Source organism: Gobio gobio (genome assembly GCF_949357685.1).
Source record: "Gobio gobio genome assembly, chromosome: 15".
Classification (NCBI taxonomy): Eukaryota; Metazoa; Chordata; class Actinopteri; order Cypriniformes; family Gobionidae; genus Gobio; species Gobio gobio.
Window position 1 is genome coordinate 26,244,332 of NC_137108.1, and position 16,186 is coordinate 26,260,517.

At 40.4% G+C, this 16,186-nt stretch overlaps 1 protein-coding gene across 1 annotated transcript; it reads left to right on the forward strand.

The window, feature by feature from the left end:
• Nucleotides 1-137: 137 nt before the first annotated feature.
• On the forward strand, nt 138-15,975 carry chrnb2 (cholinergic receptor, nicotinic, beta 2; the record flags this gene model as incomplete). The annotated part of the gene is made up of 5 exons (XM_079836393.1): nt 138-278; nt 2,255-2,299; nt 5,278-5,387; nt 7,216-8,347; nt 15,823-15,975. Exons 1-5 carry the CDS (start codon nt 249-251, stop codon nt 15,973-15,975), a joined length of 1,470 nt encoding a protein of 489 aa, XP_079692519.1. The 5' UTR covers nt 138-248.
• Nucleotides 15,976-16,186: the final 211 nt, after the last annotated feature.

The following is a 16,186-nucleotide window of genomic DNA, read 5'->3' on the forward strand; positions in this document are numbered from 1 at the left end:
AGAGAGGAGGTTTTCTGTGTTTTGCAGCTGTGCCTCAGGTTTAAACAAAACTACTCAACAGATGTCACATCCAAAAATGGGAATCTTTTTGAAATGTTGGATACGTATTGATCTACTGTATATATCTTACAGGCAGTGATGGGGCAGATACAGAAGAGAGACTGGTGGAGCATCTTCTCAATCCAGCCCACTACAACAAACTGATCCGACCAGCTACTAATGGTTCAGAACTGGTGACCGTGCAGCTGATGGTCTCGCTGGCCCAGCTCATCAGTGTGGTCAGTGGAGATGTTTACTTTTGGTCTTTCATATTTAAATACAGTATGCATATTGATAAAGGTTTCACTAAACAGTTTTGACTAGCTTTATATAAATATTGTGCCTCTTTTTTTTTTTTTTTTTTTTTTTTTTTTTTTACAAATTGTACAGTACTTCACTTAATCATGACTTAATCAAGAGTTAAAACTAATATTTTAGCAGTGACTGAGCCGGTGCATTTAACGAAAGCCTCTTGTCTATTCAAAATTATTTCTATTTTTAGATTTGGTCCATTTTCAATGTGGTATTATGCCTCTAAGTTCAGTAAGCCCACTTAGGCCTAAAATGGAGCGGTGACATAATGCAGTTATGGCTCTGAGGTCTCAGTATTAGCATGCTTTTTTTGTTTTGTTTTTTAATGTTGAGTAAAATGTTGTCAGTATGCTGTAGGAAGTGAGTATGGACAACAGGAAATAGCCACCTCTGTTCCCACAGGTGCAGCAAATTACCCATGCTTACTGACCACTCATCGTTCTATGCTAACCGCTCAGCTGTCAGCCAATTACATGCTTCCTTCATGCTTGTAACACACTGTAAATCACCAGCTCACTTACCTGGGCTGAAAGCTGGAGGAAAGCAGTGTCATTCCTGTGTAATTCATCTCTGGAGGGGCCGGCAAGGGCTTCTTAATGTCCTTGATCCATAAAAGAACCATTATGCTCAAGAATGTAGCCTTTGATCAATAAAAACAGATTTAAAACCATCAAACGATGAACCATGATGAATACTTTGTTTCTTTCTGTACTGGGTATTATATTATATATATGAAGACTTCAGATGCAAAATCCTCTAAGTCCGTCTGACGTTTTTCTTTAAAATAAGCATTTTTGTCAGGCTTCTATGAAAAGGTTTCTAAGTACCGGTACTTCTGAATGGGCTGAGGCTGGGATTTAGTGGGGTTGAAGTGAAAGTATTTTATGAATGTATACTATATGTGGAGAGCATTCGCTCAGTATCGTAATCTCATTTTTGACCGAAGTGGCTTTCTGTGCATCTGAACTCTTCATATATATATTTAATGTATTATATTTAATACATTTTAATGAATTCAGAAACAAAAAAGATAGATCATTGATTTAAAGGTCCCCTATTATGCTATTTTAAAGGTTCCTAATTTTGTTTTGGTAGGTTCACATGTATCCAAGGTCAAAAAAACACTTTAATTTTCTCTTGATGTACATTGCAGCACCACCTCTTTTCTCCCAGAGTCTGAAACGGTTTGATAAAGGATTCAGTCTCTCTAAACCCCTCCTTTCCGAGAGCCTACTCTGCTCTGATTGGTCAGATGTCCCAGTCTGTTGTGATTGGTCGACTGCTTACAGCATGTGTTGGAAACGAAACGCAGTTTTAGCAGTTATACGAACAGTAACAATAATGTCATTTTTACCGTATCAATTTGATCCTGAGTCCTCATCCTTAATTGGGAAGTGCATGCAAAGTGGATTTGCTCTCATATGAGATTTGAAAACTGCATCTTCTCGACATGGCGACGACACAAAATAAACTCTTCTAGTCTCAGCTACAAATACAGTGTTTGAGGATGGGTCAAAATAGATGTTGTTCGTGGGCAGCCAATGAAGACCATAGGCTGGAATTTGTTAAAAACCTAGGTTTGTGCTGGAAGTAAGACTGGAATTACAGGTGATGACTCATTTCAGACAGTTCGGAATCGGTTCTTTCTTTTGGGAGTTATTAACTCCATTTGTTGTGCACTTTGATCTTTAAAACTTTGCAGACCTTTTACATTCACAAACAGCCATATTACAAACTACATGAAAGGTAATATCTGAAAAAGCATAACAGGGGCACTTTAAATGAGTGGTTAAAATACTACTTTATTTATATAATTTAAACTGTATTGCTATTTAAATTGTATTGATTATGCAGTTTGTGTCAATTTTGACCTTCCTCTGTCTGTTTTTTTTCTTCTACTCAGCATGAGAGAGAACAGATCATGACCACCAATGTCTGGCTTACTCAGGTCAGTCTATACTTGCATTATTTACGCTATTTTATTTTCCAGATATAAAGTGTTTTTACACACACATACATTTGCTTTTCTATCATGATGTAGCTGTTCCATTGATTTGTATTAAAGATTATGTTTAGTAATTATTATTAAACTATTCATCTTTTTAAAAATTACCTTTAAGTGAGCATTCACAATTAAATATCTAATATCAACAGATACCTATAATTAAAAAAATTCCATTATAATAAAACAAACATGTGTGTTAATATGCACTGTATGTCAATTTACATCTTTTAAATTTACAGCATATTCAAAATTGTAAATAAAACAAAGTGTTTTGGTTATGTTCTGTTTTCTTGTGTTATCATTCATGTGCTTGTGCCTGTGTCAAACTCCAGTTAATTGACGGGCACAAACCTTTGTAAATCACCCTTGCGTGATTCATTTAAATACTCTCCACCCATGAATTTTGCAACTGAAAGAGAAACTCCTACAAATGCATACGCAATAAGGTCAGCCGCAAAAATAACCCTGTCCATGTCATTTCGGCATTAATTTATCACTGCGTGTCTTTAGTAAATCCTGACTGTAGATTTTTAACGCCAAAAGAGGGTTTGCGCTGGCGCAAGCTGTTAGTAAATCTGGCCCTTTATATTATAGTGCCTGTGTCAAGCGTTTTGGACTGGACCATACACAACGTGACAGAATGACCGACCTTTAACTATGAGTAATAAAAAGGAATGCCCTTTGCAGAACGGCCATACTTTGGAGGAGTATCCTGAGGAGATCTTAGATCTGTACCATGCTGGGACAACAAGGCTCTCAAGTCCATCTTTTGGAGTGGGATGTATGGCATTTTAGGCCAGATGCTGCTTGTGGACCATATTCCTTTCGTTGACTTCATCAACTATGCCTTCTGGGTGTTAATGAAGTCAATGAAGGGGACTCCCTCCTTTACAGTGGGAGTCATTGAGGAAAACGGCATCAATTCTGACTTCCCAGAGCTCATACTGTCCCCAGCAGCCATCTCCCTGCCCGCTCCAAGAAGCCTCACCTTCCCAGCCTAGAGAGTCCTGGAGCTAAAGGAAGATCTTCCGGCAAGGACCCAGTGATGACACCAGACCCCACCAGGTAGCCAGAGCCAGCCACCGTCTCTATCCCGGAGCCAGAGCCGGATGCCATATCCGTCCTGAGGACGGAGTCCACCGCCAGATCCACCACAGAGTTGGATGTGTTGGGACAATCCACCCCTGAGCCAGTGGAGGAGCACTGGCTCATTAAAATTGAGACGAAGCCAGCCCCCACCCCTGAACTCCGTATCCCTCAGTCTGCTCCTGATAACTTTGTTGATGACCTAGTCCCAACCTCCACTGGTGCCTTGCAGACCCTCAATTCTGCCCATGCCGCTGACTCCCTCCAGCTCTCCAACTCAGGCCTCTTCACCACAAGCACAGCTCTGTGTGGGGGGATCCCCTGGCCCACATCTCCACCTTGACCCATCATCCCTTCGGTTCCGCCTTGTCTCTGCACTCCCTCAGCTCCACCATTTTCTAGGATCACTCTGGCTCCACCGGGCTCTCTCGTCCCTCAGGCTTCACCTTGGTCTCTTGTCGTTCTAGTTTCGCCATGGACTTCTTGGCCTCTGGCTGCACCTCAATCCTCCACCCCTTCGGTTCTACCGGGCTCCTTCTTTGCTCCAGCTCCACCTTGGTCCTCACTCCCTCTGGCATCTCCCTGTTCTTACAGGCTCCCGTCTTCACCTCGGTTCTACTAGCCGCCGTCTCTGCTTTGGACTTTTTACTAAAGTCTTTATTGTTTGCAGTAAGTGTGTGGATTATGCCGCTACTTCTCCTGGTTTTCTCCTGTGTGATTCTCTTTGTGGATTAAAGACTTTATATTATAGTACCTGCATCAAGAGTTTTGGATTGGACCATACCCAACATGACACAAAGATTATTGGAGTATATTTTACAATAAAAAACTATTTCTGTCTTTCTACTTCAAAATTTCACATTTAATGCAATGTGTTACTTGCATTTCTTTGTAATTATTTGTGAAATTTACTCTAATTTTTTTTTCATTGTAGTGTATATACAGAACTACTCATCAAAATCTGCTTGTACAGATATAGTACTCTCTTACACATCTCTCTTTTTTCTCTTTCTTTCTCCATCTTTCTGTCACTCCCTCTCTGAATCATCTGCTCATGGTCACTATAACCATAGATGTCAGTTGGCAGGAGTTATTGCCGCTGTCAGTACAGGTTACCCATACAACTTTGCAACTGTGTGTCTTTTCTGGCCAGAGTGTGTGTATGCAATTGGTGTGTCAGAGTAAAGAATGTAATATAATTACATTAGTGGTCACAATCTGGTCAGAACTCAACAGGAAGTGTGTTAAATTATCATCATTAGACATGTATCACTGTTTTTGTGCGTATTAAGACGACTACCATTAGTTATGCTATGCTTTTTGACAGCTCTCATTTGCAGTCTATTTAATCTGTCAGCATTTATGGCTTAAAGTAATTATTTCAAATTTTCTAATCTAGTTTATTAAGACATTTCTATCAGTAATGAAATGTGACAGATCATTAGTACATACATTAAATATACTGTTAATTGACAGAGCAGTGGTGTGTGTGACAGATGAACATAATCTTTACAACATGTGAGGGTTGATTACACCGCCTGTTCACAGGTCAACGTGAAGTGACGTTTTCATGACATGAGAAATACTGTATGTGTGGAAGAAGGCCATAGATGTACAGTGTATTTCACTTGTATCCAAGAGATCAAGATTTTGCCGGTAACATGTGCTTGTAGTTGTTGTAACTACATTATCTGGCTGCTAAACACATCTTTCTCCATTGACCCCCATTCAAAAGTAGCTGTTTATTCTACCATTGAAATAAATGGGAATGTTAACAGATTGCTTTTTTTCTTCTTTGAGTCTATCATGGTTATTTGTTTTCACTTTGTCCTCAGGAGTGGCAGGACTACCGGTTAACATGGAACCCAGATGAGTTTGACGGCATGAAGAAGGTCCGTCTTCCCTCCAAACATATTTGGTTACCTGATGTTGTTCTTTACAACAAGTAAGTCTCAAGATCATTCCATTTTTGGCTCTTGTGTATTTACTTATCTAGTCAGATTATCACTGCCTTTATCATATCTCATCCTTTCTTTTCATCACCTATTCCATTCCTCTGTCAGTGGAGGGTAGATAATATCCCCGCTTATTAGTCTTCGTCTCATTAGCAGTGTTCCTGTGTCACATTACATGACCTCACTGTAAATAAAGCATGTTCCTCCTTTCTCACTGTCATTTAACCTAGTTAACACTAGCATCCCTCCTATGTTTGTCTGGATGCATCATTAAGAAACTTTGTGCAGAGACACACCCACAAGAGGGCCCAAACGCTAAGGTTTAAAAACGTTCTTAGCAGATTCGTGAACTTCAAGATATTTTTGAAGAAACAGGGTCAGGCAGTAAATATGAAAATTAGTGCTGTCAGTTAAACGCGTTATTAACGACGTTAACGCAAACCTATTTTAACGGCGTCAATTTTTTTATCGCGAGATTAACGTTCTTTTTGGTCTAACAAACTTTGTAGTTTTTTCACATGCTGTTGCAGCAACTAGTAACGTTAGAAAAACTACAACACCACTCCGGATGTAGCTAGACCGGAAACAAAACATCAGGCACGCTGCGGCTGCCCACACTTGTTTGGGCCATTAAAAGAGTAGACGTGGATGGCAAGCGTGAGACGCCGAAATGAGAAACGTATTATGCCATGGTTTAACTCAGGGGTCTTCAACTAAAAGTGCTTGTCTTGAGCGCTGCTTTCTGCTCTGATGGTGCATTCACACCGGACGCGAATGAAGCGTTTTGCGCGAGTGATTTAAGTCAATGCAAAGACGCAAATAGACATTCTGCGGCGCGAATTAAGCGGCGTGCATGTCGCGTCATTCGCGTCCGGTGTACCTGCATGCTTGACCGCGCGTCTGGGTCTGAACGCAACAGTGAGCATTGCAACGTTACCTGTTTCATTAGCCTACGTCAAAAGGCTTCGCGGTCCGGATTTGGACCGGAGTCCGCTAGTTGGCGACCCCTGGTTTAACTGCACTATAGGCGGAGTCCTAGTTTACCTTGCATGTGCACTTTGTAATTTTATTTTGTATCACCCTGTTTTGATCCCTTAGAAAGGGCTGTTGAAGGGGCTGTTTGTGCAACAAAGTATTTTTTTTCACCCTTTTATTGATGGACAGTGTTACATTGTGTGAGCGATTATTTGCTCCAAGAGTGAATGACTGCTTCAAGTGAGAATGTTGGTGTGAAATCGAACACTAAAGTATGCCAATGTTGTTTTCAATAAAACAAACATTTGAACAAAGCAAGCCGATCCACTTTTCTATGTTGATAAGAGCATTAAAATAAGAAAAAATAATGGGACAAAAAGAAATCAAGGGACATTTAGAATAAATAAAAATGTGCGATTAATTGTGATTAATTGTGAGTTAACTATGGCATTAATGCGATTAATCGCGATTAAATATTTTAATCGTTTGACAGCACTAATGAAAATATATTGTATTAAAAGTATATCCACAACACTTAATCATTATACTTAAGGATTCGCAATGTATTGGCATGTGACTTATTTCGTAAAATCATTTAATCATCCAGTCATGGTAAAGATGGTTAAAGTTAAAATATCCAAACTTTCAAGGTCATGGGTTCGATTCGTAGCAAATGCAGTGACATTTGACATTCACACAACCCACGTTATAAGTGTTACTGTAACTGTTGGTGCCTTTAAAAAAGTGGCAATACATTATCAACGGTATGCCACATATGCTGTTGATAGAGCTTCCTTTAAAGTAGAAACCACCTCATAACCCCTCTGTCTCTTTCCTCATCAGTGCTGACGGCATGTATGAGGTGTCTTTCTACTCCAATGCTGTCGTCTCCTATGATGGAAGTGTCTTCTGGTTGCCACCAGCGATTTATAAGAGTGCCTGTAAAATTGAGGTGAAGCACTTCCCGTTCGACCAGCAGAACTGCACTCTGAGTTTCCGTTCATGGACCTACGACCGCACAGAAGTGGACCTGGTTCTGCGTGCGGATGTGGCAAGCATGGACGATTTCACACCCAGTGGTGAGTGGGACATCATTGCTCTGCCCGGCCGTCGAAACGAGAACCCCTTGGACCCAACCTATGTAGACATCACCTATGACTTCATCATCCGCCGCAAACCCCTCTTCTACACCATCAATCTCATCATTCCTTGCGTCCTCATCACCTCACTGGCCATCCTAGTGTTCTACCTGCCATCAGACTGCGGGGAGAAGATGACGCTCTGTATCTCAGTGCTACTGGCCCTCACTGTGTTCCTGCTGCTGATCTCCAAAATTGTGCCGCCCACGTCTCTCGATGTCCCTCTGGTTGGGAAGTATCTGATGTTCACTATGGTGCTGGTCACGTTCTCCATTGTTACGAGCGTGTGTGTGCTGAACGTGCATCACCGGTCACCCACCACACACACTATGCCTCCATGGGTGAAGTTGGTGTTCCTCAACAAGTTGCCCACCCTGCTCTTCATGCAGCAGCCGCGCAACAGCAGCGAGCGACAGCGTCTGCGCCAACGCCGTCGTGCCAATGAACAGCAGGAAGGTGGGCGAGGGGGTATGGCTGCCGGGCTCATGGCAGGGCTGGGCCTGGGCGGCTCTTCATCAGGGAACAAAGAGAACAATGAGGCGTGCACATGCTATGTGAACCGAGCCTCAGTGAAACAGTTTGGGGCAGAGTTGGGTGGAGGGGGTGCTGGAGGGGGGTCGACAGATGGACTAAACGGGATAAGGGAAGGGGGGAGAGAGGCCAGGGAAGGAGGTTCGAATCCATTGCAGACCTCTGCTCTTCCTCGGGGGAAGCAGCAGCCCCCTACGGTCCTCACCCAGGCTCTGCTGGCCCAGGCCTGCCCAGGGTTTGAGGAGGCTGTAGATGGAGTCCGCTTCATCGCAAACCACATGAAGAGCGAGGACGACGACCGCAGTGTGAGTCATTCTCTTTCATAATCATATTTCTGAATGTGCAGATGAGTCTTTTCACATTAGCCACAATAACATGCTCTCATTTATAGCAGTCATAGTTAAAATAATGATTTATGTTCATTGTTGTACCTTAAATGATAGTATAGTGGCACTGACAGAAATATGGTGACTGAGACTAGAAATATAAACATTTCCTCGTTCAAAGCAAATATGTATTAGGCCTGCACAATTAATTGAATAAATAATCGTACAGTCATGGCTGCTGTGATAACCGTAAATGTCGATTATAGCATTATAGTTAATGGCATACTGTACATCCTGTCATCAATTACTCACCCACGTCATTTCAAACACATAAGACTTGCGTTCGTCTTTATCTTTGAATATCAGTAACACAAATGAAGATATTTTGAATGAAACCCGAGAGATTTCTGACCCTCCATAGAAAGTCCACACAACCAAAAGGTTTGTTCTCGTCAAGCAAGTACGGTTGAGCTTCCGTTGACCATATTTGATGTGCTCAATGTATGCAAGTTGATCGAAGTTCATATGTGAAAAAGAGGCTAAATTAAGTCATCACATCGCTTCAGAAGACTTGGTCAGTTCATATAAATGTATTTTACAATAGGTCTCATTAAAAAAAATCTTCTTTTGTGTCTTAGAGAGAAAATTCTTATTTGTTTGGAAATGATAACAGAAGTTTCATTTTTGGGAGAAATATGCCTTTAAATCTACTCCCAAATTGTCTGTTTGTTTGTTTTCTTTTTTGCAGTGGTGAATTAGAGGTGTTTAATTAGTCTATCTGCCTGTCATACTGCTAAGAAGACCCATTTTAATTTGAACAATCAACTATAAATCAACATTAAAGGAATCAGGAAGGCAGTAGTCAGCTTGTTCTTGATATAGCCTGCTTAAAGACTGTCATGCATTTTCCCTACACAAAATAATCCACAAAAATCCACAACTACGGACTCTAAATGGCCCTGTTTACACCTGGTTAAGATGCGTTTGGGTCAACTGGATCACAAGTGGACAATGCTAGAAACGGGTCTAAAACGTTTTAAGCTTGACCACTTTCGACCACTTCCAGAGGTAGTCGAAAACGCATTTGACCGGATTGCTTTCATTGTGTAAACGCTCATGTGGTCGAATGCGTTTGAACAGCCGCAAAAGACCGCCTACTGACCTAATGCACAAACATCATGGGAAACGGCAAGCACAATGTTCTCTCTCCATTCCTGATTTCAAACACGCATTCACAGTGTTCAGTGTGGTCTTGCGGCTATCAGAGCAGAAATGAAAGCTGATGCCATCCGTATGTTTTTTTCCGTCATCTCTGGTTGTGTTCATATTTCAATTGCGCAAGCTTATTTTGTCCATTAGATCAAATCTGAAAAAACACATTAATTTACCCGCCCATTGACCCTCTCCACAAAGAAATCAGGACAGAAATTGTTGAAAGTGGACAAAAAAGAGAGATTAAAGAGATTAAAACAACAAGTGTAAACGGGTCAGGTCTCCCTTGTCTACTTGTGATCTGATTTACCAAAATGCATCTTAATACCAGGTTTAAGCAGGGCCCATTTGTCAGAGTCATGCAGACAACATATTTTATCTACAATCTTTTTGAATTGGGCATATATATGTAACATCAGTGTTTGATTCCATTTTTTTGAGCTTGCTCAACAACTACCTGCATCTGTTGAACTGTACAAATGAAGAGATAACTGTGGTTGATACAAAAGTTGATGGAATAGAAGCAGACCTGAATCACTTTGATTCACGTAGTTCCAATCACTTTGCAATAATTTTGGTGTCAGTGTTGAACTTGTTTTGCTGCAATTACAACTAAAAGAAAGTTGGAAATTACACAAAAACCTGTTAAGAGTGAGCAGTAGATTATGCAGCACTGACTCAAAACTTGGCATTCATTATGAGCTCAGTGAAAGCTTACACACGTTCCCACAGACACATTCAGATCAATATGCAGCTCCACACTTGTGGTTTAATAATCTCTGATGTGGGGGCTTTGACAGGCAAGTCCTAAAGCATTAAAAAAGAGATGTGGTCGTTAGCCAAAGCACAGCTACACATCAGCACTACACTCACTGTTGGCATTTAAATGGTTTACAGTCCCATGCTGTCAAACACGTCTGAGTCTCAGCATTACTCACGTTTGAGAGTAGCAGTTGTGCTGGATGATACTAGAGGTGATATTTTTATTATTATTTATTTTTTTAAGCCAAGTGATAGAAGGCAATCAAACTTTTTGTAGTCTAGGTGATCAGATACTCATGAAGAAGATATATTAAAATAGATATATTAATACACTCTAAAAAATGGACAAACCCAGCAGTTGGGTTGTTTTAACCCAGCGATTGCAAACATTTAACCCAACCGCTGGGTTAAAACAACCCATTCACTGGGTTAAAAAAAAACAACCACTGGGGTTTGTCCATTTTCAACCCAACTTGGGTTATTTTTAACCCAGCATTTTTTAGAGTGTAGATCCCCTGCAATGTATAAGATGAGTGTGTATGTATATATACACACACACAAATATAAAGATAATATAAAAAAATACAATAAAAACTGTTAAAAATAGATAATATAATGTCAACAGATAATGTAATGTGTATAAAATATCATATATTTATTAATATTATAATATGTAATTCACACTATTCTTAATTGTTTTATTTTGGTCATTTATTAATTATTTTCATTTTGAAAATATTTAAAGGTGCACTATGTAACTTTTCCGTCTGCTAGAGGTCGCCTATTCTAAACAAAGGCGTAGTTTGATGACGCCACATTTGAGCACAGAATCCTGGGACATGTGGTCTTCACCTCACAGCCGGTGGAAAATGATCGGGATAGGACTCGTGAAATCATGGGACGGGATCGAAATCATGCTCATGGATGCGATTATTAACGTTACTGTAGTATAAGGCAGAGCAGGACCGAGTGTTGTGGAGCTGAGCAAGGCCGCTGGAGCGATTGTTAATGAGAGACGAACGCAATACACGCCTCGTGAGCAGCAGGACTTTTATTAAGCCACTGTCGTCGGCGCCACTTCCGCTTTTTCTTTTACATCTGAGTGTGTTGAAAATTATGTTATGACGTTACTCTGTGCGTTCACTCGGCGGCAGACACTTGTTACACATTGTATTGAGAGTAAAGCGTTTCTGCAGAATAAAACCTGAAACCGAGGGTAACGCAGATAATATGACGCCATCCACAGGCGACTCCCTCACACGTCCGGTTAAAATAGCAATTTTCTCACAATTGACAAATAGTTGGAAACATTTGGGATATTGTAAGTACTCAACTGAACAAAATATATAACACTGGCCTAGTGGTTTTTGGATAATTTTACAGAATTTTTTTTGCAGAGTGCACCTTTAATTTAAAATTACAATTACATTAATTCTATTTTATGGTTCATACAATACATATTTATATTATTATTTTACCTTTTAAATGGGCCACTTTCATAGCATGAAAACTGCTGAATAAGTGTAGTTATTGTAGATTTATGGCTAGTGAGTTATTTTCTTTATCTTTTCACATTATTTTGATGATATTGTTCAGTTAGAACAGTCAGCAATATATTTTTATAACTCAGCAATATTTTTAAGTGGGCTTGAGCAGTTGGTTCCTCTTTAAGAGCAGGGATACAGTCAACATGAGGTAAAATTAACAGCACTCAGTAATTCTGTCAATCATCTCGACATGAACACAGTTTCATTCCCATGGTAACAAGGCGTCTCCATGCCAACTCCCTTGCAGCCTTTGCCGTGGTTACGGTTCAAGTCCCCTGTGTCTCACCTCATCAGAGCAGTGTGGCGGAATGAAGTCTCAGCTCACATTAACCTTTTCCTTCACCCTCTTCTCTCTTCCCTTCTCTCACTCACTCCCACACATTCACGTCCAATTCCCCATCTTATGTTTACCTCTCAATCCTTTTTTTTACCCCACCCCAACATTTTATATCTGACTCATCTGTTTGTCCTGTCTCTCCTTCACATCTGACATCTTCCTTGCTTTTTGACATTTTGCCCTTTTAAAGGGATAGTTCGCCGAAAAATTACAATGATGTCATTCACTCACCCTCCAGTCTTTCTAAATCCATTAGCTGCGATCTTTTCTAATGGAACTCAAAAGGGGAATTTTGAAGAGTCTCGCAGCTGTTTATAATGTAACTAGTTCAAAGCTCCAAAAAGAACACTTTCTTTCACTGATTCATTCGTTGTTATTCATTCCTCTCTACTGCAGCTCTCAAATCAAATATGGCATCTATGGCCCAGGTTTAACACCATGACATATGGTCACAGTCTCATGTAACCAGACCTTTGAATAGACGTCATAAGGTCTGTCTATACTGCAGCATATTCAGGTCAAGAACCACCTACTAAAGCCGTCTTTCTACTGCACACTGCACCTGAAGTCATTCATTTGCAATGGAGAGTAGTACGGGAGCTGCGTGGAGTTCCGATCATATGCGTATGCGGAAATTTTGGATCCAATTTGAGCTTCGGATGAGTTGAAATATTTGAACTTCTGCGACTTGACCGTATGCTACCAGGCGACCGAATGTGATGTATTCTAATTAAAACTATGAGCGCAAAGTTAGAATTACCAATATTATAACACTTTAACACTATTCTGTAAACATTATTTCTGTAAAATGGCGGTTATTAATAACTATGGCAGAAATAATTATTTCATAATTATTAAAGGGTTAGTTCACCCAAAAATGAAAATTCTGTCATTAATTACTTACCCTCATGTCGTTCGACACCCGTAAGACCTCTGTTCATCTTCGGAACAGAAATGAAGATATTTTAGTTGAAATCTGTGGCTCTGAAAGGCCTCCATTGGCACAATGGCACTTTACACTCTCAAGACCCTTAAAAGGTACTAAAGACGTCCATCTCACTACAGTGGTTCTAAATTAACTTTATGAATCGGCGAGAATAGTTTTTGTGCGCAAAAAAACCCTAAATAACGACTTACATAGTGATGACGATTTCAAAACAAGGCATCATGAAGCTTCGAAGCGTTATGAATCAGAGAGTCGAATCAGCGGTTTGAATCGCCAAATTTCCGCAGTTTGGCGGTTTGACACGCGATCCGAATCATGATTCGGCTCATTGATTCATAACGCTTCGAAGCTTTATGATGCCTTGTTTTGAAATCATCATCACTATGTAAGTCGTTATTTAGGGTTTTATTGCGCAAAAAAACTATTCTCGCCGATTCAGAAAGTTATTTTAGAACCACTGTAGTGAGATGGACTTTGTAACGACGTCTTTAGTACCTTTTAAGGGTCTTGAGAGTATAAAGTGCCATTGTGCCAATGGAGGCCTTTCAGAGCCATCAGATTTCAACTAAAATATCTTCATTTCTGTTCCGAAGATGAACGGAGGTCTTACGGGTGTCGAACGACATGAGGGTAAGTCATTAATGACAGAATTTTCATTTTTGGGTGAACTAACCCTTTAAATCAATATTTATGTTTATTAGCTCTATAACATCTACTATGTTTTTATTTGCGATATATTGAGGGTCCTTTGTTTTGTGTAGATATATTCACACATGCATTACATTAATTTAAATCATTAATTTTACCATGGTGAAACGGTTGCTTCACGACCAATTTCTAAGTTCTGTGTGACTGCCGCTAGGGGGGCGAAATTCGACAATCGTATGCGAATAAGAAGAGCAGCTTGACTAAGGCCCTGTCCCAAATGGCACACTTCATGTGCACTTTCGGTCTTGTGGACTTACAATGGCTGCTGCATGCGCGTGTCCGTTAAGTCCACGAGACCGTAGAGTGTCCCATTTGTCATTTTAGGTCTCAGAAGGGTGCTCGCGAGCGCCCCCTTTGAGGTCGATATGCACCCTTGATGCGCACTTGCCGAGTCCGCATTGGTGCGGGTTACGCAGCGGCAGTCAAAGCGGCACTACGTCGTGAAAGTGCAAACTCAGAGGAAGACCGTGAGGGTTTAGGGTGCAATTTGGGACAGGGCCTAACATGTATAACGATCAATCACAATTATTGTTATTTAGGTATGGGGTGAAACTTGTCTGGCTATCACCAGACCAAGCTCAATTTAAGATTGAACATTGGTCTGGGAGTCTGCACTTTCTACTGCACAAGAGGCGGGATAAACGAGCATAATTCAAATGACTCTGTATGTAATTGGATAGTCCTTCAACCAATCAAACCACAAGAGGCGTGATCAACGGGCAACGACCCTTCACTTCTCTATCCGTCATCGTGTTAAACCCGCCAATAGTGTGCCAGGTGGATAAGCCAGTCTTTGATTTCCCGCAAAAGTGTAACAGAAGCAGTAGAAATGAACAGGTTTCCAGACTGAGTTGCAGGGCGAAATCAAATCTCCGGCAGTTCAGGCTGGGTTTACCCAGTCTAGGGTGAAACATTATGCGTCCAAAAGCTTAAAAATGCTGTCTTTGGAGGCTGCATTACATAGTAATAAGGCATCAAGGCACATCCAATGTTAGCTTCACTTCCTGTCTCCTGAGAGACCTTCATCTGATCATTTTTTGATGGCAGCATAGATGTATTCTTCACTGCCTCTGATATCCCACGATGTTGTGTGTTCCATTCTGTGAGCGTTGAGCTAAAAAATAAAGTTGGCATCTGAAATTTGTGGTTGTTGGTCAGTTTGTGTAAATGACAATTTTTGACTAACGTTTTTACTTTTGATGTCATTTCTAGCGCGAATTCACTATTGTAGTAATTAAATATTTGCTTAGCTATCACCAAAGCTTACTCTATTTTGTTGTGGATAATTAAACCGTTACGCTGCCTCAGAAGTCTGTCCGAAATCAGCTGCCTGCAAAGTCATTGCCTGATAGACTGAAGCTTTTTTAGGTCTATACCAGGGTTGGGCAAAGAAATTTAACAGGTGATAGAATTCTGGGAAATGGTCCATAAATTTATATTAAGGCCAATAAAGTCTACAAACTGTAAGACCCTTGAGCCAACATTCAGTTTTTATTCATCAGTTCCTTTCATACATTCAGCTCTAGCTAAAAATTAGGTTAAAATGAATCGATTTCTATTGCAATTCATGCTTGCATTCAAATTTCAATTCTACTTCCTGTTTGCTACCTCAGTATAAATTCATGAATTAAATTGGAATTGTAAAAGCATTCTCAGTTCTAATTATGTGAACTACAAAAAAAGGCTTTTGTGGTGCATTGTTTGTCCTTTTTAGAGAACAAAGAAAAGGAGAGAATGATATTTAGAGATATGAGATTTGAGGAGATATGAGATTTATTTATTTTTATTGAAGTTTTTACTTCAATTTAAATTCGTTTTTCAACAATATTTATTTTTTATTTCAGCATTATTTTGATTAATGAAAAATGTTTTAATAGTTTTGCTCCCTCAGTTTATTCATCCTTCCACTCCTTTTTCATCCGTTGTTCTTTTTATCTTACAGGTGAGTGAGGACTGGAAGTATGTCGCCATGGTGATCGATCGTCTATTCCTTTGGATCTTTGTGTTTGTGTGTGTCTTTGGCACAATCGGAATGTTCCTTCAACCCCTGTTCCAAAACTACACAGCCAAAACTATCACCCACACACCTGGCTGACTAACCACCAATAACCCCCGCCACACCAATGGATGCTACCCACCATCAGTCGCGACAGGAGGGCGAAGGGAGGAGGGGGGGTCTGCCGAAGGGGAGGGCAAATGTCACTCTGGACTAACGTTAGGTTTATATGAAACTTTTTTGGAATATCATGCAGAGTGGGAATTCTGTCCAGGATTCTCGTTCAGGCCTCCTGTCCAGTCCACCTTCC